At 48.2% G+C, this 27,124-nt stretch overlaps 1 protein-coding gene across 4 annotated transcripts in view; it reads left to right on the top strand.

Annotated features, from left to right (window-relative positions):
• Window positions 1-27,124, top strand: part of MIS18BP1 (MIS18 binding protein 1) — a 679,433-nt gene that overhangs the window by 553,105 nt on the left and 99,204 nt on the right. For all 4 annotated transcript variants that reach the window (XM_086937270.1, XM_086937268.1, XM_086937269.1 and 1 more), the window contains 2 exons: window positions 3,027-3,114; window positions 10,672-10,723. In XM_086937270.1, coding sequence (XP_086793396.1) covers window positions 3,027-3,114; window positions 10,672-10,723 — 140 coding nt within the window. The remainder of the gene's footprint in view (window positions 1-3,026; window positions 3,115-10,671; window positions 10,724-27,124) is intronic.

The following is a 27,124-nucleotide window of genomic DNA, read 5'->3' as shown; positions in this document are numbered from 1 at the left end:
AAACGTTTTTGAGCACTGGCAAAGACCATTACAATGAGTGGCGTCTATGTTCCCCAATATAAGGAGGAAAACTTGTATGACAAAGTTCAATATTCCAGTGGTTTGAATACTTCTTTTGCAATGGAGGTAAGCGTCTCCTTCGCAGTGGTTATGCGAAGAGCAGCAGAAGTGCTACTCTTACAACACTATGTAAGTGATGACTATTTTGCTAACTGAGGTACTCCAACATGGTCAGGCTCCTTCAGTTCCCCTGTTACCATTTAATGGAGCCCTTATGGATACCCTTTTGGGCACACAGTTGAAACCATGTTCAGGTCCACCTGTTAATAGGCAGATCGCTCCTCACCATTGTCCCACACCAGGCAAGCCCGTCTGTTTTACTGTACTGAACACCCTGTGACAGAGAGTAGTCCACAAACAAGGTGTATCCCAACGCTTTTCCTTCCACACCACCGGATCATAAATCTAATAGAACAGAGACATTTTAAAAATGTATTTTCCCCTCTACAAGTTTTTCTTAAGGTCACTGAAGGCAAGGGTATTATTCTCATGCCCTCTGAATGCAGTGGCACACGTTTTACCTGCTGTTCTGGACACCTTCAAGCGTCTCTTACCCAGGGTATTCAAGAAAGTCGCAATGCTGCAAAGTATGTCATACGAACTGGCATATGCAGGCATTGCAGTGGGACCTCAAATACCAGTGGGCACAGCAAACGAGGAATCCATTGTATTGTATCCAGAGTTCGGGGGAGACTTCAAAAGATCTGCAGTGGTGGTTATTGGTCCACGACTTGGTCAGTGGCAGACCACTCTATCCCTCTCCTTACGCAAGCCAGACCTGATGGTGGTCACCGATGCATCACGACTTGGTTGGGATGCCATTGTGGAGAGGTGGAAATCAGAGACCTCTGGTTCCTGACAGAGACTCGACTCCACATCCGTTTGTTGGAGTTCAGGGCCATTCACTTTATATAGAATTCCTTCCTTCCCATCATCAGAGGAAGCTGGTGCAGGTGCTCGTGGACAACACCACCTCCACATGCTACTGCAACAACTGGTTAAAACATCTTGCAGGATCACTAAATGCCAGGGAGGATGAACTTGGGTCCCAAATGCTTAGCGGATCACAATTGGTATTTGCAGCAAGAGGTGGCTCTGGGCATCTCTCAGCAATGAGGACTTCCCTGGCTTGATCTTTTCTGCACTGCTGGGAAGGTGCAATGTCTAAAGCAGCTATCTCAGAGAAGTCCTTTATTGAGAGTGGAGTACCGTACTCCTCTACACTTTCAGGACCCAAACTATAAAGAAGACCAGGAACCAAGTCATCCTTGTGGCACCTAATTGGGCCATGAGTGTGCAATCTTAAGTAGCAGGACATTGTACTGCACCCAGGCATGAACAGTTTGCATTTCGATATTTAAAAATTAGGTGGCAGTTGACCTTCCTCCTGTGGTCATTACTGTCATCTTGACAGCGGAGCATCCTTCCACAAAATCAGTGTAGGCCCTTCGTTGGGACAGAGTCCTGGATTGGTGCTGACCCATTACAAGCAAAGTTGTCAGAAGTTTTATTGTTCTGTCTCTGCCAGCAAGGACTTGCTTTTGGCACTTGTTAAGGGCTACTTATTGGATCTTTCAGCCTTATTGGGGTGCCTTATAAGCCCTCTTCATTTACATCGTATGTCGTTGCAAGATTTATTAAAGTGTTGCAACATTTATTTTTTCCACTCCCCTTTGTGATGCCACTGTGGCACGTCAACAGGGTCTTCACTTTTTTTATGTCAACACTCTTTTGAGCCACTGCAAAGTTGTCCATTAAGACTTCTAACGTTGAAGACAATCTTTCTCATTGATATAACATTGGCTAATCACGTTAGCAAGCTGCAGGCTCTTTCTATCACCCAAGCGTCTACAAAGATTTTTCTGGATGAGTTGGTGTTGAGGGCCCAAACGTCCTGTCTACGGAAAATGGACACTCTGTTTTATTTCGGGCAATCTATCACCATACCTGCTTTCTTTGGTCTGCCTAATCCCTCAGTGGGAGAAAGAGAGTCTCCATTGTTTGGATTATAAGAGGGCACTACACTTTTACACTGATTGCACCAAAGAACATTGTGTGAATGGTCAGCTCTGTGTAGGGTTTTCTGGATCAAAGAAGTGCAAGGCAGTGCAAAACGTAACATCTCTGGATGGGATTGCTCTCTGCATAAAAAGTTACTTCACACTGATTAAAAACAGCACACCCTCACAAGGCATACCAGCTATTTTCATCAGGGCCAAAGCTGCTACAACTGTCTTGGGACGCGGAGTGCCAGCCCTGGACATCTCTCAGGCGGCTACAAGGGTGTCAGTCTGTACATTCATAAAGCCTCAACAGTCAGGTTCATTGAGAAAGGCAGTCTGCCTATTTAGTTCTGCATGACTTTTTGGTTGAGCCAGTTTACAGACCCACCACCATGAGGTACTGCTGTGGTATCTATTCACAAGATGAGAAATGTGTAGTTAGAAGTATGCATCAGATGAACAAATTCCTTAACCTTCGGTAACAACTTCCTAGTGAATATCTACACACTCCCACCTCCCTACTCTGGTAACTGGGCTCTTTTTTCATCTAAAAAGGTCTCTCTACAGAGATGCACACTGGTCATGCAAATCTGCCAATGGGCTCTGCGTCTGAGGATGTGGACAGCCGAGAAAGCAATTGACTTCAACGTGCATGACATGCAGCTCATCACGTCACATTTCAGAGCAGAATGATGATGGCATGAAGCTGCACTGACAGCATTCCGGCATGCAGAAGTACTGCTTAAAAGTGCCCGGATCCAGTCTGACACCTGGGGAATAATCACAATGTGAGATATCCACCAGTAAGATCGTTAATAAAGCTAAGTAACTTGTCCTTCTCTCACGCCTTGCTGTAGGAGCAGCTGCAAACCAAGCATGTCTAAGTATATATTCCAAACTGTCATTTGTACCTGTGCTTGTTAGGTGATCAAATTGTGACTGAATAAATATTTATCCCAACAGAGACATTAATGACCAATATATGTACAGAATCCAAAAGAGCACAAAGAATGACAAGTTTAAGACTTGGGGCAACTTCCGGAACAGATCGGTAAGAATTTTTTGTTGTTGGTGTCAGACCAAAAAATGCTATTGTATTGTGTGTAGTTTGTACACTGTGTCCTTTTGTATTATTCAGTTCTTTCGCTTATCTTTTTTCATTACCGGATTTTTTTTAGATTGTATATAGCTGGTGAGATTTTTTTCCAGACATAAAGAAATAGTTTTTTTCCATCTACTACAATGGAAAGTGTTGATTTTCTGAAGTAAATGGAGGTAGTCTCTCTCCATTATTCTCTCTTTACATCGGCTAACAGCAAAAAGGAAAACGTGTTACAATACAATTATGTGTTTTGAATAGGTCTCCTGAAAGTTAAGTAGTGACACGTTCTGACCACTATCTCCCATGCCATACCGAGTGCTTTTCTTCCTTAAGTGAATTAATTTGAACAACTGCGGCTTAGATCACCTAAAATGGCAGTACTCCAGCATAAAGCTCTTTCCGCAGTGACCGATCTCCATTGAAATACATTGGGCTCCCAACGCTGATTTGCAGCGTGCACCTGGCCGCCCCCGTATTTTAAAAGTTACCTACCTGAACGGGTTTTCTCTGATGCCTAAACATATAAGAGATACTGCCTATTTTTATAAATTCGTGTAGATCTCCTTCTTGAGTTGTGTGTGTTATTTATTGATCGTTGTGTGTATTTGCAAATGTCTAGCACTCCTCTGTGTTAAGCCTTAAACTGCTGGGCCACACTGCCCCTAATAGAGTTCTTTGAGATTGCATAGCAAGCCCCTGTCCATGCATAAGGGAACCCCTGGACTCGTTACACGGTATACCAGATTCTTGATATATAAAAAGCCAGCTTCTTACATTGGTGTTGCAGCAGTGGTATAGTAGACTTGACATTTGCTGTACCGCTTGGTTAATAAGTGATTCCACAGAGGAATCCAAAATGGTTTCTAGTTCAGAATAGTTTTTTTTCCACTTTTTTATTCTTCTACATGTTTTTAAACTAGCTGTTAGGGCCTTGGTTTGGCCCCTTTACAAAACTGTTTAGAATTTAAAAAGCAGTAAAGAAAGTTAGGCCTTTAGTAGTAATTAGCATTTTTAAGTTCTTTAAATGTTCCCAACTACTTTAAAAACTATGTCTGTAGAAGAACCCCCCAGGAACGCAACATGGCTCCCTATGAGAACGTTAGAGTACCCTGTCATGTAGTTTCCACTAATCAGTAGAAACTGCGAGTTTGTGGAAAACCTACATTTAGGATGGTGCCAGACTGATTCCATGCATCCCCGTAGGATATGTTGTCCCTTGGATCAGCTAGTTCAAAGTGCCACAGTTAGCCCCCCTGAAACTAGACAGGGAGTGAATAGTTCTGGCAACTACTGAACATGACAGCCCTGTTCCCTCAGGAATCGTGGTGACAAACCTAGGACTTTTTGCTTAGTCACTCATGCTCTCTATCGCTCAGAGAAATATACAAAGAATGCTCGAACTGACGTTTTTCATTATTTATTGAACCATAGTGATTCTTTTGTAGAAGATGTGCGCTGCAATGATTAATAGACAGAAGCAGACAAAAGTTGTAAGGAGTGTCAAAACAGCGAATAAAACTAAGAGTTCCACCATCCTGTGGAGACAGCTTGTATATGCATACATACATAATAGTATAACAATCTAGCATACTCCTACATTGCAAACCCTAACCTACGTGTCTAGGGTGTGAACGAAGGGTCTGCCAAGAAACCCCCTTCTGGATGATCTAACCCCTTTTCCTGGTAGGTAAGGATGTACGACCCCGGTCTTGGTCACAAACTGGAAACCCCTCACGGAGATGTCAGTCAGCTGTTAGGCGAAAGCTTCAGCATGCCGGGACCCTACGAAGTCAGCAGACGTGTCTCCTCTGATTGTATTCGGAAACAAAATGCTATATATAGAAAAGGGCATCCTTGCTTTAGGCCGTGATTGTGATCAGGTTGCCTATTATTTGTATTCTGCAAATGGCTGCGCTGCCATATGGACGTAATAATGAACACACTTGTTTCACGCACATGAAGACCTTGCACCTAATTCAAAGGCAGTATGATAGAGTTCACACAAAGTTCTTTTGTGGCAGGAAGGTCGGTTTTTCTTAGAAACTAACCTGAGTCGTAAATGCAAATGTGTGTCAAAAGTCAATGTGACAAAGGGAAGGCAACTTAATGAAAGAACCATGTACATTGGCACTATTTCCTACCAGGCCTGACTTGGGCACTTGACAACCCCACCTCGAAGAGCTCTGTAAGGCACGGAAACTGGCCATGGAACTAAACCCACAAAACCTCATCTGCAGCAGTTGCTGGCAGAAAACGAGAAGGCCTTGGCAATTAAGGGGTCCCCCACTGGTGAAGGTGAAGAGGAGCAAGAGGTGGATAAGGTTGACACTAACACAAAGCAAACTCAAGGAGATTATGGACGGAGTGCTGAAACTTTTCAGACACTCACCCCCAGTCACAGATCATGGGTTCAAACGGGAATGGCATGGGGAGCAAATAAACGGTGGATTTAGGCCAAGATCTCTGTACTGGGGTGAATGTATGACATTGTTTGGATTCTGTCCTTCAATTGTTCTTTTTGTAAGGTTGATACTGGCTCCATCACTACCCCTTCAGACAGTAACTCCACTGTGAGCACTCCTATCAGTGTCCTAGAAGAGGTAGACACTGATGATCTAGATCTTCATAAATTAGCTGGGAGGATAGCATCAGAGGCTAAACCCCTGGCTACAGAAAAGGAAAGAATTGAGATAGGCATATGCCCTATCGCTCTGGAGGCAGCAAAATTATAAATGGGGAAGAAGGTTTTGACCCTAAAATTCCCAAAGGGATTGTCCCAAAATATTCAGTGGGTGATGATATCACCAAGTGGTTTACGGCCTTTAGGCAGGTCTGTAAAATGAGACAGCTGAACAAGAAGTATTGGTGCTCTCTTCTATGGGAGCATTTGTCAGGAAAGTGTAGGGATAGGCTCCTGACAATGAATGAGGCATATGCTGCATCTTATGACCTCATGAAGGACACCCAGATTGATGGCTTTGAACTCACCACTGAGGGGTTCATGGTCAGGGAGACTCCGAAAACCCAGTCAGTCCTGGGTTGATTTTGTAGACTTTTAGTAAAAACACTAGGTGGTTGTTTAAAAGATAGCATTGGGCATGAATTTGATGGGCTTTATCGTTTAATTATGGAAGTGCTTCTGTTAAGTAATTGTGTTCATGAGAAGTTTTATGAATACCTAGTGGACCTGGGGCCAGTCTCTCCCCAAGAGTTGGGGAAGAAGGCTGATCATTGGGTAAAAACAAGTGTCTAAAACTAGGCATTTGTGGGGGTGAACAAAAGAAAGAGGCCATAAAATCCCCCCTTCCTACCCCCACAAGAAGAAGATAGACCACTCTGAAGAGCAAGTTTAATACAGGCAGCGCAGTTTATTTTAATTGCACTGCTGTAGGCGTTTCCGAATGGTCACGCATGAGGAAAGGCAGCACACCGACAGCAGTGCAGCAAAGAAACATAACTGCCGCTCACCGCCTCTCTAGTGACTTAAGTTCGTGTCAGCAAATGGACACATTCACGTGACACCAATGTCACTTGATGCAGCCAACCCAGATTGAGTAAGTCTCAGCACAGCTCTGATCAGTATGCAGCCAACGCACTGCAGCTGAGCTCCCAGGCTGGTGCGACCTATTGATCTGATTCAATTAAAACTTTTCAAGTCTTTAACAACAGCCGACAGCACTGCATAATCAGTGTGCAGTCAGTACAATGCACTCTGCCAGACTCGCAGCGCGTGGTCCACCCTGTTAAGCTTGCGTGAGTGCTTCAGGCAACACAAAAAGATGACGGACAGAATGCTGAACATTGTAAGGCATTTACCCACAGTACAGAGATCTGGGCCTAAATACTCTTTCTTTTGTTCACCATGCTATTCCAGTTTGGACCCAGACAAATGGGAATCAGTCTCCCCCGGCTCCCAATGGAAACATTCCATCCCGAACTGCCAAGCCAGGTCCTGCCTGGACCGGAAACAAGATTCCTGAGAGCAGTTTAGGAGTATCACCCCTCATCAGCCTTGCTTGCTTGAATCCAATGGTATAGTGAGCACAGACCCACGTCCGGGCATACCTAACCCACTTGGGGCAACTATAGCTTTTCTGAAAACTTGGAGTTTCAGAAACATGGGATCCCTCTTAAGATAAACAAGAGATGAGAAGATGAGACCCTGTAAAATCTGTGGCTTCTGGCTCTACTCGACTTCAATCCTGACTATTCTTTCTTCATCCTCGTAACTGTTCCATATTCTCTTCTGCATAACATTCCATCAATATCTCTGGTGCTTTAGTGTTGTCTGACTCTAGACTCATGTTATACAGATAAGGAACAACAAAATAGAAAGACTTGACAAACAACCCAATCCTGCAATATAGCTGTACAGAGTAAACACCGCTAGCACACAAACTGCGTACCAGCATTACTCATTCATGCTGTGTTCTGTAAACTGTACAGACTACTTAACATTTTGTACCAGATTTACGCCTACTGTGCAAGTCACACCCTTGCAAACACCAGAATTCTTATCCTCACAAAACTTACACTTAGGAATATTGTAATCTGGAATCATCAGCGGTGTTAACAGTACATGAAGAATTGCCACTTCAATTCCACAGACATAAAATTGTGTACAAGTCTGTAAAGAGAAGCTAAAAAAATACATAGTTTTTAAAACAGCTTAACTTAAACCTTTGAAAATGTGACTCGTTGAAAGCTTGGATCTGTAAGTAATAGGCATCAGGATCAGAGGTAAATATTGCTAACAAGAAATTATGCTATAAATTCACCATTCATTTGCTTTAATGCCAAGATTTGGAAACAAAACTATTAGTGTTTCTTGCATCAATTCAGTATATGACATTCTTAAAATGAGATAAAGAGCTGAGAAATAATGTTAACTTGTAATTGCTTTCACATGATAGATTTTACAGCTAAGTTCAATACCAGACAAATGTATGTTGTTGCTCTAAGAAAAAAAGACGAAATGGCGATTTTTCTTTTTTTTTTTATCCCTTTGAAGAACTGAAACGTTACTTAAAATAATCTATTACAGACACTATTCACCACCGTCCCAACTTCAAGAGTATGAAAGCAACATCCTGGACCCGTCCCAATCTGGCTTTCGCAGAAACCACAGCACCGAAACAGCCCTCATCGCCATCAGACATCAGAGCCATGATGGACAATGGAGAAACCGCGACCCTCATCTTCCTGGACCTCTCTGCCGCCTTCGACACCGTCTGCCATCACACCCTCCACACAAGCCTCCACAACGCAGGGATCTGTGACAAAGCCCTGTAATGGACCACCACCTTCCTCACCAGCAGAACCCAGAGTGTCCGCCTCCTCCCATTCCGCTCTAAAGACACCAAGATCATCTGCGGCGTACCCCGAGGATCGTCCCTCAGCCCGACACTCTTCAACATCTACATGGCACCGCTCTTCAACATTGCCAGATCGCCCGTCCTCAACATCATCTCATTCGCCGACGACACCCAGCTGATCCTCTCCCTCACCAAGGCCCCCACCGCCAAATCCAACCTCCACGAAGAAATGAAGGCCATCGCTGAATGGATGATGATCAGCCGCCTGAAACTGAACTCGGACAAGACGGAGGTCCTCATCATCGGATCTTCCCCCTCCGCCTAGGACGACTCATGGGGGCCAGCCGCACTGGGAGCTGCACAGACGCCCCATAACCACACACGAAACCTGAGAATCATCCTGGACTTCGCATTGTCAATGACCCAGCAAGTGAACGCTGATCCTGCTCCGGCTTCAACACCCTCCGCCTGCTCCGCAAGATCTACAGATGGATCCCCACTGGTACCAGAATGACAGTCACCCAGGCCCTTGTCACCAGCAGACTGGGCTACGTTAACGCGCTCTATGCAGGAACATCAGCCATACTCCAGAAACGACTGCAACGCATACAGAATGCCTCTGCACGCCTCATCCTCGACATCCACAGCCACATCACAGCCCACCTGAAAAACCTACACTGGCTCCCCGTCAACAAGAGGATAGCCTTCAAGCTCCTCATCCACGCTCACAAAGCTCTCCACAACACCGGACCAGCGTACCCCAACGAACGACTCACCTTCTACACCCAGAACGGCTGACCTCATCCCCGCCACCGTCCCCCCGCATCTGTCGAGCGACTGCCGTCGGCAGATTGTTCGTCCCCCTCGCCGCTGAACCTGGAACACCCTACCCACCCGCCTACCCAACCCCGCAGACCCAGGACCTGCTGGCCTTCAGGAGACTCCTCATGACCTTGCCGTTCACAGGTGAGTTGTGCGCTCTCCAAATCTTTTGATTGATTGGTTGATATTAGGTTCGTCCTGTGATGATCTGTGTGAACGGTAGCCAGCGAAGCACTCTTTCCTGGCACCCTCTCGCACCCCAACATGTTTTTTAAACTTTTTTATTTTTATTTAATACCATGCGGCTAATTAAACCAGTTCTGCGGGGTGTAGTATACTAATGAACCCATTTTCACCTCATAGTTACAACTAAAGTCCTTGCTGGTCCTCTCAGCCTTTTTTCCTTCCTTGATTGATAAAATGAGTGCTATTTATATTAAAATATCTGTTACTGAGCAGCAAGATAACCTAATGAGAGAATGTGCACTTACATGATCTGTTAAGCCTGGATAACCGGCTCCCATCGTTTCTGGAACCAGCCATATGTCCTGCCAAGACTCTTCCATCCTCTTACTCTTGGTGGTGTTACATGCTGAAAAGAATAGATGTGGATTTGGATTGAGGTAAACCCAACCCTCTTCTCCCATATTCACATGTAGGCAAGGACCCTTAAATCTTCGCTCTGTGATCCTTTATGCCTTGTTCCTCTTTTCGTGAGCACCAATCGGGTGGGCAGCATGTGCTTATAGACTCTTGTTTATGCTGCTGCACTTATGACAACTTCCCCTTGAGTGATCAGCCTGAATTTAACCCATCATGCTTCCGTCTCAGCAGGAGCTCTTCCGTAGGTAGTACAACCTGTCTGGCTACATCTCCCAGAGCTCAGTCCTCGTCCCATCTGCAGCTTCAACAAGATTGCTTTTGCATAGCTGCTTGATGCTGTTTCAGTTTCTTGGTAATATGTACCTGAAACTGCACCGATGGGCGCGGGACTTAGATGTCAAGGCACTCATGGTGCCTTAATCTTAAACTATATTAAATCTAGAAGACCTTAACCACTCCCCAGAACCTCTTCCTCCCCTTACTTGCCTCAACTTTTCTGAGGTCTTTGGCATTGTCAAACATACTGACTTCCTGGGCTTTTAGGAGTTCAGCATTTCATTTCACCTTGTTGTCAAGATTAATAATTACTTCTTAAAGATTTTTAATCTGTGCAAAAATTAATCAGTAATTCAGATTTACCTCTTTATAGGTAATCGTCTAGATTTTTATCAGAATAAGATGTAATCTGGGGTATATGCTTTTGATTGTTTGTTACAGTCGATCATTTTGATCTCATAATATTATTTGGCTTTTCGTTTGTATGCAGGGTGGAACTTATACAACTCCAACCTCCCGAAGGAAACCTCCCTTGAGTAAAGGTGAGCTGATTCGCTTTCAAATGTTTAAAACTGTATGTCTCCTGTTTTCTGTATATGTAAATATCCATATCTATACAGCCAAGGAGGTTGATTCCCTCAAAAACCGTAGTCCTATTACTAAGAAATAAAATGGAATCATGCTAAAATATGTAGTATGTCATTAGATTTAAAATGGACATTTGGATGCACTTGGCAATGTTCTTTTTTCAACTTTGAGAACGTAGAAAACTGCAAAAGGGCCAATGTTTTTAATTCTACCACTGAGGATCTTACTTTAGTACACTCGTTTTGGTGGTACAGGGTAAGGATGAAGCAACACCTTCCACAAAACATGCTTGGTATTGTATAGCAGAAAAAAGATAATTTTGTTGTCTGACATTACACAATAAAAAAAATAAAACTGCAAGTGAGTGAGGGGACGTGTATAGCACAGCAACACTAAACACACTTCCCCTGACTGAAGGGAAGTTGGGAAGTGCATGGATTAAGAGGTATGGATGGGGGGCGGAGCTAGCGAGCGACGACAATGGCTGCCTAGTTGGCGAGCTCCCTCGCTGCCCACACTATCCTTCAAGTTATCCTGCCCCTGCACCGGTCCTGGCAACGTAATTCGCTAGTGCACTCACTCAGGAGTGTAAGCGGCAACCTTGGTAGCGATCGGGGGCCGCTGCAGCGAGGAGAACTGCTGCTTTCCCGGTGCCGGCCTGACGTTGCGTAGGGCCCTGTTGCGACCAGGCTTCCGACCGAGCTTGCAGTAGCGCTATGCCCTCGGAGAGTGTGCGGGCTGCTGGAGTGAACAATGGATGCTGGCGGCACTGATCGCACAGAGGGAGAGACGCTCTGCCCTGCACGTCGGAACTTCCTCAGGAAGGGGCTAGAGGTCGGTGGATGCGGCACGGACTGCACTAAAGGCTGCGGGACTGCGGAGAACGGAGTGACGGGCGCCATCCCGAGAGCTGGAGCGGTAACTGGGCGACCGCTTGAGAGGGCTCCCTGCCACACATTAGTTCAGCTGGGTGGACGGGGACGGGACTCCAAGTACCCCGCACCTCCCCCTTTCCCCACTCCCTCACGGACATTGTTATCGGGGGCATTACAGGTCGGGGGCACACGGAGAGACGGGCGCCGTCTTGAGCGCTGGACTGGAACCTGAATTACCGCTACTGCCGGCTCCCCACTACACATCTGCCCAGACAGGGAGACGGGAGCGGGACTGCTTGGAGCGAGAGACATAACCCCCCCACCCATCCCTCGCACAGCTACCTTGGGGGATATTACAGCGCGCTGTGGGCGATTTCAAGCGGAGACTCCCTATGGTGCGGGGACACTGAAATCTGGGGTCTCTCCCTTCTGCAGCTGCTTTGGAGGAAGTCACCTGGCCCGCACACTGTTGTGGTGGATGAAGAGGACTGTGACTCCCAGGACCGCGCACCTCCCCCTCCTTCCCATACTCACGGACATTGATACCGGGGGCATCACAGGACGAGGACGCACAATGGGACGGGCGCCATCTTGAGTACTAGATCGGAACCTGCGTTACCGCTACTGCTGGCTCCCCACCACACATTGATCCAGACAGGGAGACAGGAGCAGGGCTGCTTAGAGCGAGCGACCTAACCGCCCCACCCATCCTTCATACAGAGTTCTTGGGGGATATTGCAGCGCACTGTTAGCGATATCAAGAGGCGACTCCCTAAGGTGCGGAGACACTGAATCTGGGGGCTGTCCCTTCTACGGCTGTTCTGGGGGAAGTCGCCGGGAGTGGACATTGTCGCGGTGGATGAGGAGGATCAGGCCCGGTTCTCTTTGCCACCCCCCACTCTGCTGGTACTGTGATACGAAGATTGAGACTCTGTGGCTGGGAGGAGAGTAGAGCGGGACTGGCTGTGGGGCTGACGCACCTTGGGACACTAGAGAGCGGACTGACACCTAATTACCGGTCCTTGTCCTGTGTGCTGGGAGGCTGCGGCTCTGGTGGAGGATCCCTTGCGACTGGACAGAGGGTCAGGTGGCGCTTGGAGGTTGTGTGGCTGCGGTGAGGCCTGCACGTGGGGAGCTGCGAGCCAGACTGCCCTAGTGGGAACGAAGGTGGTGCGACTGTTTGCTGGAAGCTGCTTTTGGACCACGGCCACGGTAAGAAGCTACACACCCGAGGGTACCTACCGGCCTCAACGAGTGCCCTGGTTGATATCAGGGTAGAGATGGGGCGGCCTGACAGAACAAAACCAAAACTAAAATTCTCAGGCAGAACCACGAAGACTAGTGAGACTCCGCCGCCACAGAATTCTGGTGGCGAGGGATCGACGAGTGGGAAGCCCATGGCCGAGCCTGACCTCCGTGCCTTTCTGCTAGCAATGGAGAAGAGCCTACAAGGGAGTATTGCATCCTTGGGAACCAAAATGGACGCACTAACGTATTGCATGGATTGCATGGTGGAGAGAATTGATAAACATGCAGAGGGCATAGACATGTCGGAGCGACGCATAGTAGAGGTTGAGGAGGCGCAGACGGCGATGGATACAGATCATAAACAACTCGGCATGGTGATGCAGGTCCTGCAAAACAAAACGGAGGATTTGGAGGCGCGGTCTCGGAGATGTAACATACGTATTACAGGTTTACCGGAAAGCACCCACACGGGCAACATGGAACATTTCGTGGAGGCCTTGCTGAAGAAGCTGCTCGGCGAGGAGGCTTTCTCGAATATGTTTATAGTGGAGCGAGCACACCGTACACTGGGTCCCCGACCTAAACCTGGAGCGCCTCCCCGCCCCATTATTGCAAAACTGCTTAATTATAGAGACCGAGGCACAGCTTTGCGGCTAGCACGGGAAAAACAACCACTACAGTATGAGGGCTCTGTTCTCTCCCTGTTCCCTGATTTTACTGCACGGGTGCAGGAGGCACGCAGACAATTTGTGCCTATGAAGCGGCAGCTTCGAGAACTAGGAATAGACTATGCGATGCTGTATCCCGCAAAACTGAGGGTTAACAGAAAAGGAAAGTCAACTATCTTCACAGAACCGAGGGCGCTTCAAAAAGCTATGAAGGACTGGAACAGGAGCGCAAGACGGGGAGCGACTGAGGAGATCTCTCATGGAGGGGAGGATGACCAACTGGACAAATAGGAATGAACTTCTGCTTTGCGATGGAGGAATGGGGTATCATGCTAGAGGGGGGGGTGGGCATTTGCATAGGCGTGGTCGTAGTGCCCCTAGTGCTGTTCTGGCTGTAAAGAGATGGAGACCAAAGAGAAGATGGCTTTACCTGTGAACTTGCTGGGTTGGTACCCCAACTGTAAGTGGGGCTAACAAACTTGGGGGAGGATGATAGGGGAGGGCATGGAAAAGCTGCTGCATCGTTTTGTTAACAATGTTGTACCCCTCAATGGGATACCAGATGGGCCTGAAGCTTTGGGTTGAACAGTTGTACACGACTCTGACGCTTCATATTTGCGATTCTAAACTGAATGTGATATTACAGGACTAACGATTGGACTTGTCCGTACCTGACCACGAATGAAGGGCTATATATTCAAATGATTGCACTCTAAGGATTAAGCTGTACATATTCTAGGTGCCTGTGCAGGGACTAAGTTGTTACTGGGGGGCTGGGGAGGGAGACTGGATTGCAGCACTTCATTTTACTTGTTCTAGTCTTAAAATAGCATAGCACTCGCTACCTACGCCCTGGTGTGTATTCCACATCTGTATTGCTACTGGGGACTGGGTGTGCATTTTGGGAGAGTTTTCCCTCTTTAGGTTTTGCCTGTCGAAAGCTGCGCACCGCGCAGCTTTTCGGCGCAGGCGAAATCTAATGAGAACAGTATGTGGCTTGGTCACCGCCTCTCTGTTCCATTGGTTAGCTCCATAAATGGAGGCTAGCCATTGGAACAGAGATCTGTCCGTCATAGCCGGAGAAGATTCGGGGGCGTTCCCAAGAATTTTAGGCTTTTGCCCACGTCATGCGGCTGTGGGCGGGGTTTTTTGTTTTTTTTTGTCGTCAAGGTTTTCGTCGTTTTTCTGAAGATGGCAGCCGGGCAGTAGCTTGTTTATACAGGTCAGGACATTATTATGTTCGTGCCGTTAACCCCCCCCTCCTGCTGTCCCTGTGCCCGTGCTTAATGCTTGTTTTATTCAGGGAGGCTAGGAGCTGTGACCAGGCAAATTGCTGCAAAAACATTGTGCCTTTCGAGATGACATCATCTAATTCTCATTCAAAACCTTCGGGTCGAGTTCGCGCTATATTAAAAAACGCAACAAAATGAAACACACAAAAATATTGTTCCAGATTGACGTCGAGCAAAACGAAATGGCACCGGGTACAAGCAAGCTGTAGATCATACAGCGCTGGAAGCCAGCGCGGGATTAATGCCCCAGGCCAGGAGGAAGGAGAACAGCTCAGTGTCAGTGCGCTAAGGTAGCTCAGTGAGTTAACAACCCTGCCGCACATGCTGCCAGAATGGCGCCGCGAGTCAAAGGCTCGCCTCAAACACATTGATTACTAATTCTGTAGGTAATAGTAAACTGTTCTCTCCAGCCGTTGAAACGACAGAAATGCGGTAAGAAGCGCTATACAAAAAGAAAGTATTACTGACATTAGTGCGGATCTGTGCAGACACACCAAAATCACCTGCTTGAAAACATGGTGGGCCTGACTCAGCCTTTCATCTGCTTCAGGTCAGTGACATGACTGCCACGTCTGGTTGGTATGACTTGTTCAAAACGTTGTGTAGTGCCTAGATACTTCAGCAGAAGTGACTTGTGCTATGCAAGCATGTGTTGTTATGGTAAACCTTTGTTAAGAAAAAGACCCATTGCGACTCTAAGCCTTCGATCTGAGAGCACTCGTGTCCTTGTGTAAACGTTGGTAATCTTGAACTGATAATATTGTGATTCTATAAGAGGCGTGTCATCTAGACGCTGGAAGAGGTAACTAATTGTTTTATTAGCGGCACTACAGGCTACACTAACGGAATGATCGTTGAAAAATGCTACACCAGTTCGCAAGTCTGGACTGGCAACCTTTGGGCTCCACTGTATTGTAATTGCATTCATATAGCGCCTGTGGCAAGGCGCTGTAGCGCATGCAGTAGATGGCCCCTGGCTTCTCAGTGCTCTTGCTCTGTCATTGAAGCCTTTCTTGCTGGGCCTCTGTCCCAGACACTCATTATCCTCTCCATGAGAAGCGAGTTCCTAGAGTGACTTCCGGGCCCCCGGTTCCAGACCGCAGCACACCTGCCCGTGCCCATCGGGGGCCTCTCACTCTCGCAACCTGACAGGACAGACGGCAACCCCCTCTCGCGGTCCCGCAGGAGCCTCGTTATGTCGGAAAGAGAGGAAACAGCCGACCCCGACCTCATTGTCTGCAGGAAAGAGGAGACCGGGGCCGCTTCCTCTTCCAAACCTCGGCGGGAAAGTGAGACCGGCCGCCGGAGTGACAGGGGAAGAGAAAGACAGTAATTGTAATTGGTGTTTCCCGGGCAGGGGGTTACTGAGAACAGGCTGGACTTTGAAGGCTGTGGAACACGCTGCTGTTCTCACAGGTAGCGTCGAATTTCATCTTCTGGTGCCCCGCACTGCCCATTTGTGTACGAGGACCCCCCCCAACTATGCCCACCCTCACATTCGCAGTCTTAACTCCTCCTTGTAGGTTAGAAAAGTAATCAATTGTATTCGCCCTATTAACAACATACTAGGATATTCATCATTTCAGAGTGGAACTGTAATTTTAGTATTGTTGGAAGAGCCCTCGCATCTTGCCTATTTTAAACATATATCTTAGAACGTGCCTCAAGTGGAGCACCTTTTCGTGTACAGACCAACAGTACAGGCAAGGAGGCAGTCCCACAAACTCCCTTTAGTGGAGGGGCGAGTAAAGTGCTTGCGGTCAGCCGAGACTTGAACCACAGGTAAGAGGCAGATTAGAGGGGCCCCTGCCAGCTCCGACCGACTCCCCGTGACAAGCCAGGGCGGTGTTACCAGACGCTGCCTGCTGGGAGAATGACCATCTGTGGAGCTTGAGGAGTAGGTATCACCCCATGTGCTCATCACGTCAGCTCCCCACGCCCAACTACCTTTACTTCTACTTAAACATGACTGAACGCTTGTATATAGCGCTACAACAGCAGTACAAACTCATGTGGGAAGGGGATTCATGGGTCAGATAATATGAAAATAGAGTCCCTCCGTGTGGGAGGGGGTGGGTGAGCTATAACCTTCGTAAGACAAACACTCCAAATGTATTCTCCACCAGCAACAGCCAGAGAACGTCCACGACTTTGGAAAGAAAGCGTTGAGCTATAGTCTGTTATTTTTTAAAGATTTCTGACACACACTCCAAAGAGCCTTATCCAGAGTAAACCACTCCGAGGCCTGCTAGTGACCCCCGGAGGCCTCTGCAAACATTGTTGGCGGGCTGGGGGGGGGGATGCAACCACACGCAGGAAGGAGCTCCTTTTACAAGAGCTAGTTACCGGCACCGCCAGAGTGCTGACTCTGCACTTCTCAGTCTGTGAGCCCCTGCCAGGGTCTTTCGAGTGGACGGGACGCTGGCATGAAGCGCTTTCTCTGCTCTCCGGCCTAGTCTACGGAGAGCACTCTAGTAAAAACACTTCTGCTCCATTGGTCTGGGCCTAATTTATTACACATTGAGTGCGTGGCTCCAAAGTATTTTTAGGGAGCCTGCTAGCGGTGCTGCATGGAGCCAGAGCGATGAATTGCCAAGGCTGCCAAAATAGGGCGTACGGTCGTCCTGGAATGGCTAGGACAGTCCCAGGTGGTCATAATCTATCCCCCTAATATTACCTCACACATTGCCTGCAGCCTTAAGAGACACTGTATAAGTGTTTTGCAGGGTATGCAGACCACCATATCCTGCAAAACGCATATAGTGTTTTCGTCTGGCACAAGTATGTATATGCTTTTGCTGGTTACCATTCAACACAGACCCAAATACAGCGGGGTCAGCTACCAATCCTTGACCATTAGACACAGGCCATTATATGCTCCTGCAGAAAGCCTCTGAACACGGACCGTAGTACAGCAGGATTGCTACCTACGCCTGCCTATTAGACACAGACCAGTGCGTGCCCCTGCTGATTACCCCCACCACAGACCCATATACACTAGGACTGCTAATTACCCCTGAGCATTAGACACAGGCCAGTGTGTGCCCCTGCCAATTAGCACCCAGCACAGACCCATATAAAGTAGGGCTGCTAATTACCTCTGAGCATTAGACACAGACCAGTGTGTGCCCCTGCCAATTACTACTCAGCACAGACCCATTTACAGCAGGATTGCTACCTACGCCTGACCAATAGACACAGACCAGTGTGCCCCCCAGCTGACTACCACTCAACGCAGACCCGTATACAATAGGACTGCTAACTACCACTGAGCATTAGACACAGGCCAGTGTGTGCTCCTGCTAATTAGCACTCAGCACAGTCCCAGGTCCGTGTACGACCCAGCTGATTACCACTCAACACAGACCCATATAGAGTAGGATTGCTACCTACGCCTGAAGATTAGACACAGACCAGTGTGTACCCCTGCTGATTAGCACTCAGCACAGATCCAGTTTCAAATATCCGCGTCTGCCCAGGGCCGAGTGTTAGCCTCGGGCCAGTCTCGGGTCAGTCTCGGGTCAGTATGCAGTCCCGTACAAGAGGAGGTATTGCCGACCACTGAGCAGCAGATCCGGGTCAATATATACTCAACAGGTTCAGACCCGATCAGGACGGTGGGATTGCTACCTATCACTGAACACCAGGCACATGCCCACTTCCTCAGGCCGGCTTCACCTGAACAGTGAACAAAGGCACTACTCCCCTCACAGATCTGTTTGGGCGTCCGTTTCCCACGTAATATCAAGTGCCCGAGAGTGTGGAGTACAGACTTCTGCTGCGTGAAATGGTGGGTTCCTTACATTCTAATACTAGATGCAGACACAAACGAGAGGGTTGTAACCTCCCATCACCGGGGGGACAGCCATACCCTTTCCGAAAACCTAGGAGATGTTACTGCAGAACAGCAGTGCGGACTAGATGTTTGGGCAGGTGCAGGCCCTGTACACCTTCTAAGTTCGTAGGGGCCCTCCCTGCAAAAGGGCATGTAAAGCCCGCTGAGGAAGGCTGTGGAGCAGGTAATGTAAATGACAATGCCATTTATTTATCTGTTTTCAAAACCAACACATAAATACAAATTTTGTCATTTACAATGCCAATAGCTCTAACTTTTCCAAAGGCGAAACCATTGCATTGTAAATGCTTGTTTTTTATTTAGTTTGCGTTTAGTGGATTCCCCTTTATATTTGATTGTTTGAGCTATTCCGAGGAGATTGAATGAGTGCTATTTTTGGGGGGGGGAGGGGAGGGACAGTTTTGGGGCTCCAATGGGTTGCGGCCATGTTGGGGCTGGGCAGGCGTGGGCGGGAGAGGGTAGGGGTCTAGAGGATTGCTTTCTGCGAGAAGATCTCAAAGTACATGAACAGCTGAAGGAGTTGGGGTGGGTTTGGAATAGGGTTTTTAGTTATGTTTGGAGTTTTATTGCTGTGCAGACACTATGTAGGACGACAACTTTCAAGAGCAGGCTGATGCTACTTGTTTCCCTCACACCTGATGCCACCTGAAAAGACACATTCGGAACTAGAGAGGGAGACCATTGCGCTGCTTACCTGGAACGTTTGCGGTCTCAATGACCACAGAAAAGTTAGGAAAGTGATACAATATCTGTTGAGACACTCTATCGATATCGCGCTTCTTCAGGAGACACATTTGCGACCTGACAGCCCTACATTATCATATAGGCGATTGCATAAACACATACACGCTGCAGGATACACATCGCACGCCCGGGGAGTACTCACATGGGTTAACCCGCAGGCTAAGGTGACGCTGACACCTGTTGTCACAGATGATGAAGGGAGGTACGTTATATCAAAATGCGAGGGAAAAGGATATGTCTTTCTATGTAGTCAACTTGTATGGTCCGAATCATGACTGTCCTTTTTATTTGAATTTAGCCTCTACCATCAGGGAACATTGCGGGGAACAGGTGCTCGTGGGGAAGACTTTAATATGATAAGACACCCCGAACTGGACAGGTCAGATGGTCCAGTGCGTAGACCTACGGGCTCGGCACGAGCCCTCGAAACTGAGATGATCAGGCTGGGTCTACAAGATGTGTGGCGTGATAGGAACCCGACACAGGGTGGATACACACACTACTCTGCGCAATATGACATACACACGCGGATAGATTACTGGTTGCTCCCTACTCCCCTACTATCTTCAGTGCTATCATGCCTGACTTTACCTCGTACGTACTCAGATCACTCACCGGTCCTGGTTAAGTTTAGAGCGTTGACAGCTCGTCCACCACCGTTTAGTTGGCGTCTCCCTCCATATGCGCTACTTGATGCGGCCTTTCGCGACGACTTAGCAAAATCAGCGGAGGAATTTTTTGATACTAACGTAGGATCTGTTGATTCCTTCCTCACAGTATGGGAGGCCTTTAAAGCTTATATGCGTGGACTGGCCATAGCTAATCACGCGGGTGTACTAAAATTGATTAGGTCTCGACTTTCCTCACTAGAAGCTAAACTTGAAGAGATTGAGTTGCGAAGAATGCGTGATCCTGGGCCTGCGCTGGATAGTGAGCTGGCTCAAACGCTTCGTGAGTACCATGAGGAAGAGGCCGCTGAGGTCAAATATCTAGGAAAATAGAGCATAGCCAGATCATATGGTGAAGGTGAACGTCCGGGCGCGGTTCTGGCGCGCATGGCGAAACAACGTAGACAGGGCACCATGGTGCCATTGATGACGGATGATAACTCTGGCAAGCGTCTGACTGATGTACAGGTGGCGGAGAGGTTTAGAGACTACTATACAGCGTTATATGCATTGAGGGGTACTGCCTCGGAAGAAAGTATATTTGATTATTTGACACACATACAATTACCTGGACTGACGACCACACACCGTGAATTTTTGGTGAGGCCGTTTGAGAGAGAGGAAGTGGTATGGGCGCTCTCCTTCATGAAAGCTGACTTATTCTGACCTTTTGATACCTAAACTGCTGATGCTGGTGGAGGAGATGGCGGAAGAAGCAATGATGCTGCCAACAACGAGGGAGGCTGTCATTGTGGCTATTCTGAAACCTGGTAAACCCCCAGACGACTGCGCCTCTTACAGGCCGCTATCATTGCTTAACGTGGACACAAAGATCTTTGCTAAGATCATTGCTAATCGGTTAAGCCCATTGATCCCAAAACTTGTAGCCCCTGAACAGGCGGGCTTTGTACCCGCTCGCAATCTGACTTACAACATACGGACAGTATTTGCGGCCTTTAAGCATACAAAGCAGGATGTTCCCGCAGTGGCCGTATTTCTTGATATGGAAAAGGCTTTTGATTCACTAGAATGGCCTTTTCTTCGTTTGGTATTGCGCCGCATGGGAGTGGGGGACCTTTTTCTACAACTCATAAACACTCTATACAACTCACCTAGGGCGAGGGTTCGTATAGGTTCCCTTACTACCGACTCATTTGCAGTGGAACGAGGTACTCGACAGGGCTGCCCACTATCCCCCCTTTTGTATGCCTTGGTTGCTGAACCCCTGGCGTATGCGTTACGGGAATACCATAGTCATCGCGGTATTAGATTTCCTACTTATCACTTAATAGTTTCCACATATGCAGATGACACTTTATTATATGTGCGGCACCCTGAAGACAATCTTTCCACGGTATTGCAGGAAGTGGTTTTGTTTGGTTCATTGTCGGTAATCCATGTTAATTGGGGGAAGACTGTAATGTTCCCCCTCACCCCTGCAACCAGCAGGGTGGATTCGGAATATCCCATACAGTGGACCACTGAGCCGGTACGATACCTGGGCATTAAACTGCACACTGACTCGGAAACGGTCCTCAGGGAAAACTATGGTGTTGCTGTTTCTAGATTAGAGGATGGCGTGGACAAATGGGTTACGTTGCCATTATCCCTGAGGGGGCGCATATCACTGCTTAAAATAATTGTGCTGCCTCGCTTTTTATTTTTGTTTAGCAACATCCCCATGGTCCTATCTGACGCATTTTTCAGGCGGCTTTGCGCATCAGTGCTCTGCTTGATATGGGCTGGAAAACAGCCCAGAGTGGCTTGGAGTATCCTTGTACGATCGTATGAGGATGGGGGACTTAATGCACCGGATCTGGAGCTGTAGTATCGTGCCGCACAAGGGGTGCATGCCTATAGCTGGATCCACGGTCCTGCAGATGCCCCGCATGTGAGAATTGAGACAATAGTGGCCTCTCCTTCTTCCCTACCTGTGGAATTTTAGTTTGCGATCTGAACATCATCTGCGCCAGCTTGTCACCTATGTACTACGTGCACGGCAGCCATTTTAGATATCATGGTCTCCCTGTCCACGATCGATCACCAGCACGCCTCTCTGACCCAGCAAGCAGCCTCCGCGCACCCTGGCTCCCCCTCCCTCCCCCTCATGAGCGTGACCCTTCTGCATGACCCCGTCCTTGGGAGTCACACCAGCGCCTGACCAGCACCTCCTCTCCTCCTATGAATGCCCCTCTGTTGATAAACCTTCCCTCAGCCCGATTGTCCACGCAGCATGAATACCACTCCTTTGATGACCCCTTTCCCCGTGTCCAGCTGTCCACACAGGTCTGAGGCCATCGCCTAAGCCGGCAGATATCATTCACTGCCCCTTATTGCACGAGGTCGCTCTCCTTCAAAGGACCCTCTATTGATCCAGGCCTCCCCACCCCCTGTGATTTGATCAGGCGCACACATCCTAAGACTCGACGGAACACTCAGCTGCGTGATGACCCCCTCCTCTTATCAGCAGGTTGAGGACCTCTATTGTGGGGATACATGGGGGTGGGATGGACACGAGGATTACGGGGATGTCTTTTCCTTTATGTCAATGTTCTGATTGTAATAAAGAAAGGTCACATGCCATAACCCAGTGTATAAGAGGCCAGGCCTCCGAGAGGCTGTTAGAGCACCTCGAGACGATACCTTGTTGTCTGATCTGATGTGTTCTGCTCCGTCGGAATAAACTTCTGTTTCCTGCCTTCTGGTCTCCGGCGCCTGCCTCATTGCTTGGTAAACTTGAATGGTACAAGGGCGGTTAGCGCCGGGCAAATCTTGGGAAAGGTCCTAGCCCTACCTTTTTCCACAATTGGCGTCCCAAAGCGTGGGGCCCATCAGCGACACGTGGATCCAGTGGGAGAGGTCCCAATGACAGAGTGAACGACTGCAACGATCGGGAAGAGCTCGTGTCCGATAGACCCTCGTCTGACAGCCGATCATCCGACCTTCACTAGTTCTGAACAGACCTCTCTCGAGTGATCTACGGTCCTGACTGGGAACCATCAGGAGTGCCGCGAACATCACGAAGGAGAGAGGACGATCGGGCGCTGGATCCAGAGGACAGGAAACCGTCCATGCGGTCCGGGTTAGGTCGTGTAAACACGACGAATTAAGGAAAACTGTTTTTGTTTGGATAATACTAGTATTACGCTTTGTTGAAACCTCTGGAGATTCGCTGTCTGCAAACGGAGAAAAACAACAGGCTCTCTCTTTGCAAACAGTGAAGGATAGGTAACGCAGACTTTTGTCCCCGTTGTAATCCGTCGTGCCTATCTTCCTCCCCCACTGTTTCCCGAACTGTCGTTCGTGGATTATTGTCTGGAGATTCTTTTTCTGCAAACAGGGAAGAACAAGGTCTCTCTTTGCAGGGAGAGAAAGAGTAGGTAACGATAACTTTTCGTGCCCACTTATTCTCCCCACTGAATTGTTTTGATTGACCGATTATTCGGTATTGGTTCGTTTGAGGTATTCACCGCCGGCAAACAACGGAGAATAGAAATATTCTGCCTAGTCTTTGCCCGCCGTGATAAGATAGGTAGTGCAGACTTTTGTCCCCGTTGTAATCCGTCATGCCTATCTTCTCCCCACTGGTTGGTAGCCTGTTTAGCCCGGACCGCTTATTAGAGATGAACCATCCAGCTCCACTGGAGGGCACCCCTAATAAGGACATGTTCACTAAGTATGGACTAGTCGCTATAGCTTACACTAAACTATGGCATAAATATACAAAAAAGAACCCTGAAAGTCAGTGGCCACTGATAGGTTCCTTTAATGAAAATAAAATAAGAACATTAGAAATAGCGCTCCAGAAGAATAAGACCACGCCCACTATGCTCGACAGTATCGGCATGTGGCGCAAAGAAACGGAACAACGAAAGAAAAGAGAAGAAGCAAAAATAGGGAAAGAATTACGAAAGGCAGCCCACCTAGCCGCAAAGCAACTAGAAGAGGAAATAAAAGAAAGAAAAGAAGCTACACAAAACCAAGAATCAGGGTCAACAGGCCAATGCCCTGTTAGGACCCCCTCTGCACTCTACCCTGAATTGCCCTCCAAACAACGGGCAAACGATGAGTTACTGCTAGGTCCCCCAATCATCTACATGCCCCCTCCATATGCTCCCAGCCAACAAAACCTGCAAGCCCCGAGTGTGGGTGAAAGTGACCCTAGGGCTAGTGCACCGGCCCTCACGGCCTCCGCACCAGCCACATTAACAACTTCGTCAGACGACCCCGAGGCTAGCAAACAATCATCAGCCAGGCTAAGTAGGTTAAGCAAAGATGAGCGGGATGGGATCGACAAAATAGCAAAGACATTGGTAGAACGAAGGGAGAGCGAAGAATACACAATGAGCATATATAATTCACATGCCGACAGCCACAGACGGCATTTCATCTTGCGATTCAGCTACCACACCCTGAACGCGTATGAAGATAGGTATCAGAGTAAGGGTCCCGCTAAACTAACAACACTGTATAGGAAGATTGATGTTGGAGATGGGACTGAACGTGAGGCGACGGAACTCTTCATGCAAATGCTTGAGGTCTTCCGCCACCTCGCGGAACAGAAACCAGAAGCCAAGGTTACGGTCCCTGAAACAACCTCGGCAGAAGTAGCCAATACTATGATGCCTATCAGAGAAGCGGCTCCTTACTGGATCCCGCCACGGGGCCAGGGAACGAACGATGATATTAATAATGAAAATGCAAAGGGGAGGGTTGTGTACAATTGGGTTTACCAACCATGGGACCGACAGGATATCCTAACCTTCAAACAAACCCTGCCCGATTTAAGAAAGAACCCGACGGCATTTTATACCGAATTAGGCACAGCCTTGGGTTCGACAATAATGACTTTAGCGGACATTGACTTGTTCTTTGGGTTATGCCTGCCAGCTGATGTGTGGAAGCAAATCCGGAAGGCTGACCACACGGATCTGTTTGGACATACCTGGGACCAACTCGGTAAACTAGATAGACAGCGAGAGCCTGGGAGTAAACCAGTGAAAGACATACTGGAACTCCCAGACAAACTAGTTCAGAAGTTAAAAACACTGGTCCCGGAAAGAAAAGTAGACTGGTCGATAGTCACGGCCTGTCGACAGAAACCCCAGGAAGATGTGTCAGAATACTTCTCCCGATTCGAGACAGTGTTCTCCGACTACAGTGGCCAAGACATGACCACCGCAACCGGACAGCACCTGTTTGTGCAAAATTATGTAAAGGGACTAACACAAGAAGTCTCCCAAAAACTGCAGACGAGTGAGAGTAGTTGGGGGGCCTCCAAACCCGCAGCTATCCTTCAGATGGCTCAGTATTACGAGCACCAAAAGAATGAGAATGATAGGGCGTCCGAGAAAAAGAAGAAAGATTTAAAGGAAAGGGTAATGATAGCCCAGATACAGGGTATAGCGGTAGGACGGGAACCCCAAAGGGGGAACTACCAATCAACCACCCCCAGAGATCTACCTCCTAAAGATCACACCCCAACATCCCACACTGGACGTAGAGACATTAGCAATGACCAATGCGCCTTCTGCAAAGGGTTCGGCCATTGGAAATCCCAGTGTCCGGTTCTGCTAGAAATGAATAGAAATAGGGATTCCAGGGATGTGACAGGTGGTCCGAGGAATAGAGTACAGGGACGAGGGAACCCCAACGACACCAACAATGACAGATCAGGGAGACTGAACACATTTGACCGTCCCCGACAGAACCAATATCAGCTGTCCGAAGGTGAAAATGCCCCCGACTTTGCATAGGACTGCCAGGGGCAAGGGAGGGATCCAGTCGAGCTCTGTGTTGACCAGCAAGGTCCTTATGTCACCGCTAAGGTCCTGGGTACAGAGTCTCCATTCTTGGTAGACACTGGGGCGACACGTAGTGTGTTATCAAAACGACTGATTCCAAGGGCACCCTTGTCTGGCTCACACATAACGTCGATAGGTTTCGATGGAACGCCCTCCACTAACCCCCTAACCCCCTGTCCGTACCTATTACCTTTGACCTAGAAAACAACACCACTGACGCGACATTTCTACTCTCCTCCAACTCCCCTGACGCCATTATGGGCATTGACTTACTGAAACATTTTCGAGCTACCATTAGGTGTTCCCCAGATGGAATACGAGTCATTCTGTACGACAACCCAGACATGCCCAGATCCCGCCCCCCACGACACATGTGCTCCATAACTGACGCTGACCTGTCCCTGCTTGACATCCTGCCTCCGTACCTGTGGGCCAAAAATGACTCTGATGTGGGGCGAATGATGATTGATCCTATTCACATAACTGTACGACAGGACGCTATGCTCCCGAAACTCCCGCAATATCGGATATCGCCAGAGGGTGAGAAGGCACTGGTAGCGATCATTCAGTCTCTGGTAGATGCAGGAGTGGTTGAAGAGGTGGTTAGCAACGTCTGCAACAGCCCAATCCTACCTATTGTTAAGAAGCAAGGTGAAGGAGATGAGAAAGCGTACCGCTTCATCATCGACTTACGAGAGATCAACAAAGTGGTTGTACCCCAATATCCTGTAGTCTCTGATATCACCACCATTCTGACCCTCATCCCGTCCACTGCCACCACCTTCTCTGTTATCGACCTTAAGAACGCGTTTTTCTCTATCCCCATTCATCCAGACAGCCGTTATCTCTTCGGCTTCACTTTAAAATCCCGCTCGTACCGATTTTGTAGAGCTCCCCAGGGGTACACTGAAAGTCCCAGCATTTACAGCCAGGCCCTCAAAAGGCAGCTAGATGCCTTCCAGCTACCAGATGGAGTGGTGTTGATCCAATATGTTGACGATATCCTTTTGGCGGCCGACACCACCCCACTTGCCACGACAGCCACTGTCCAACTCCTACACTTTCTTGCAGAAAATGGCCATAAAGTCTCCAAAAAGAAGTTACAGTTCTGTCAGCCACAGGTGACTTACCTAGGCCATCTTCTGTCCAAAGAAGGGAGGAAACCCGACCGAATCCAAACCATCCTAGACACCCCCATCC

The sequence above is a fragment of the Lissotriton vulgaris genome, chromosome 9, assembly GCF_964263255.1.
Source record: "Lissotriton vulgaris chromosome 9, aLisVul1.2, whole genome shotgun sequence".
NCBI classification, from domain to species: Eukaryota; Metazoa; Chordata; class Amphibia; order Caudata; family Salamandridae; genus Lissotriton; species Lissotriton vulgaris.
The sequence above is the reverse complement of the archived record's forward strand: the minus strand, read 5'-3'. Positions and strand labels throughout refer to the sequence as shown.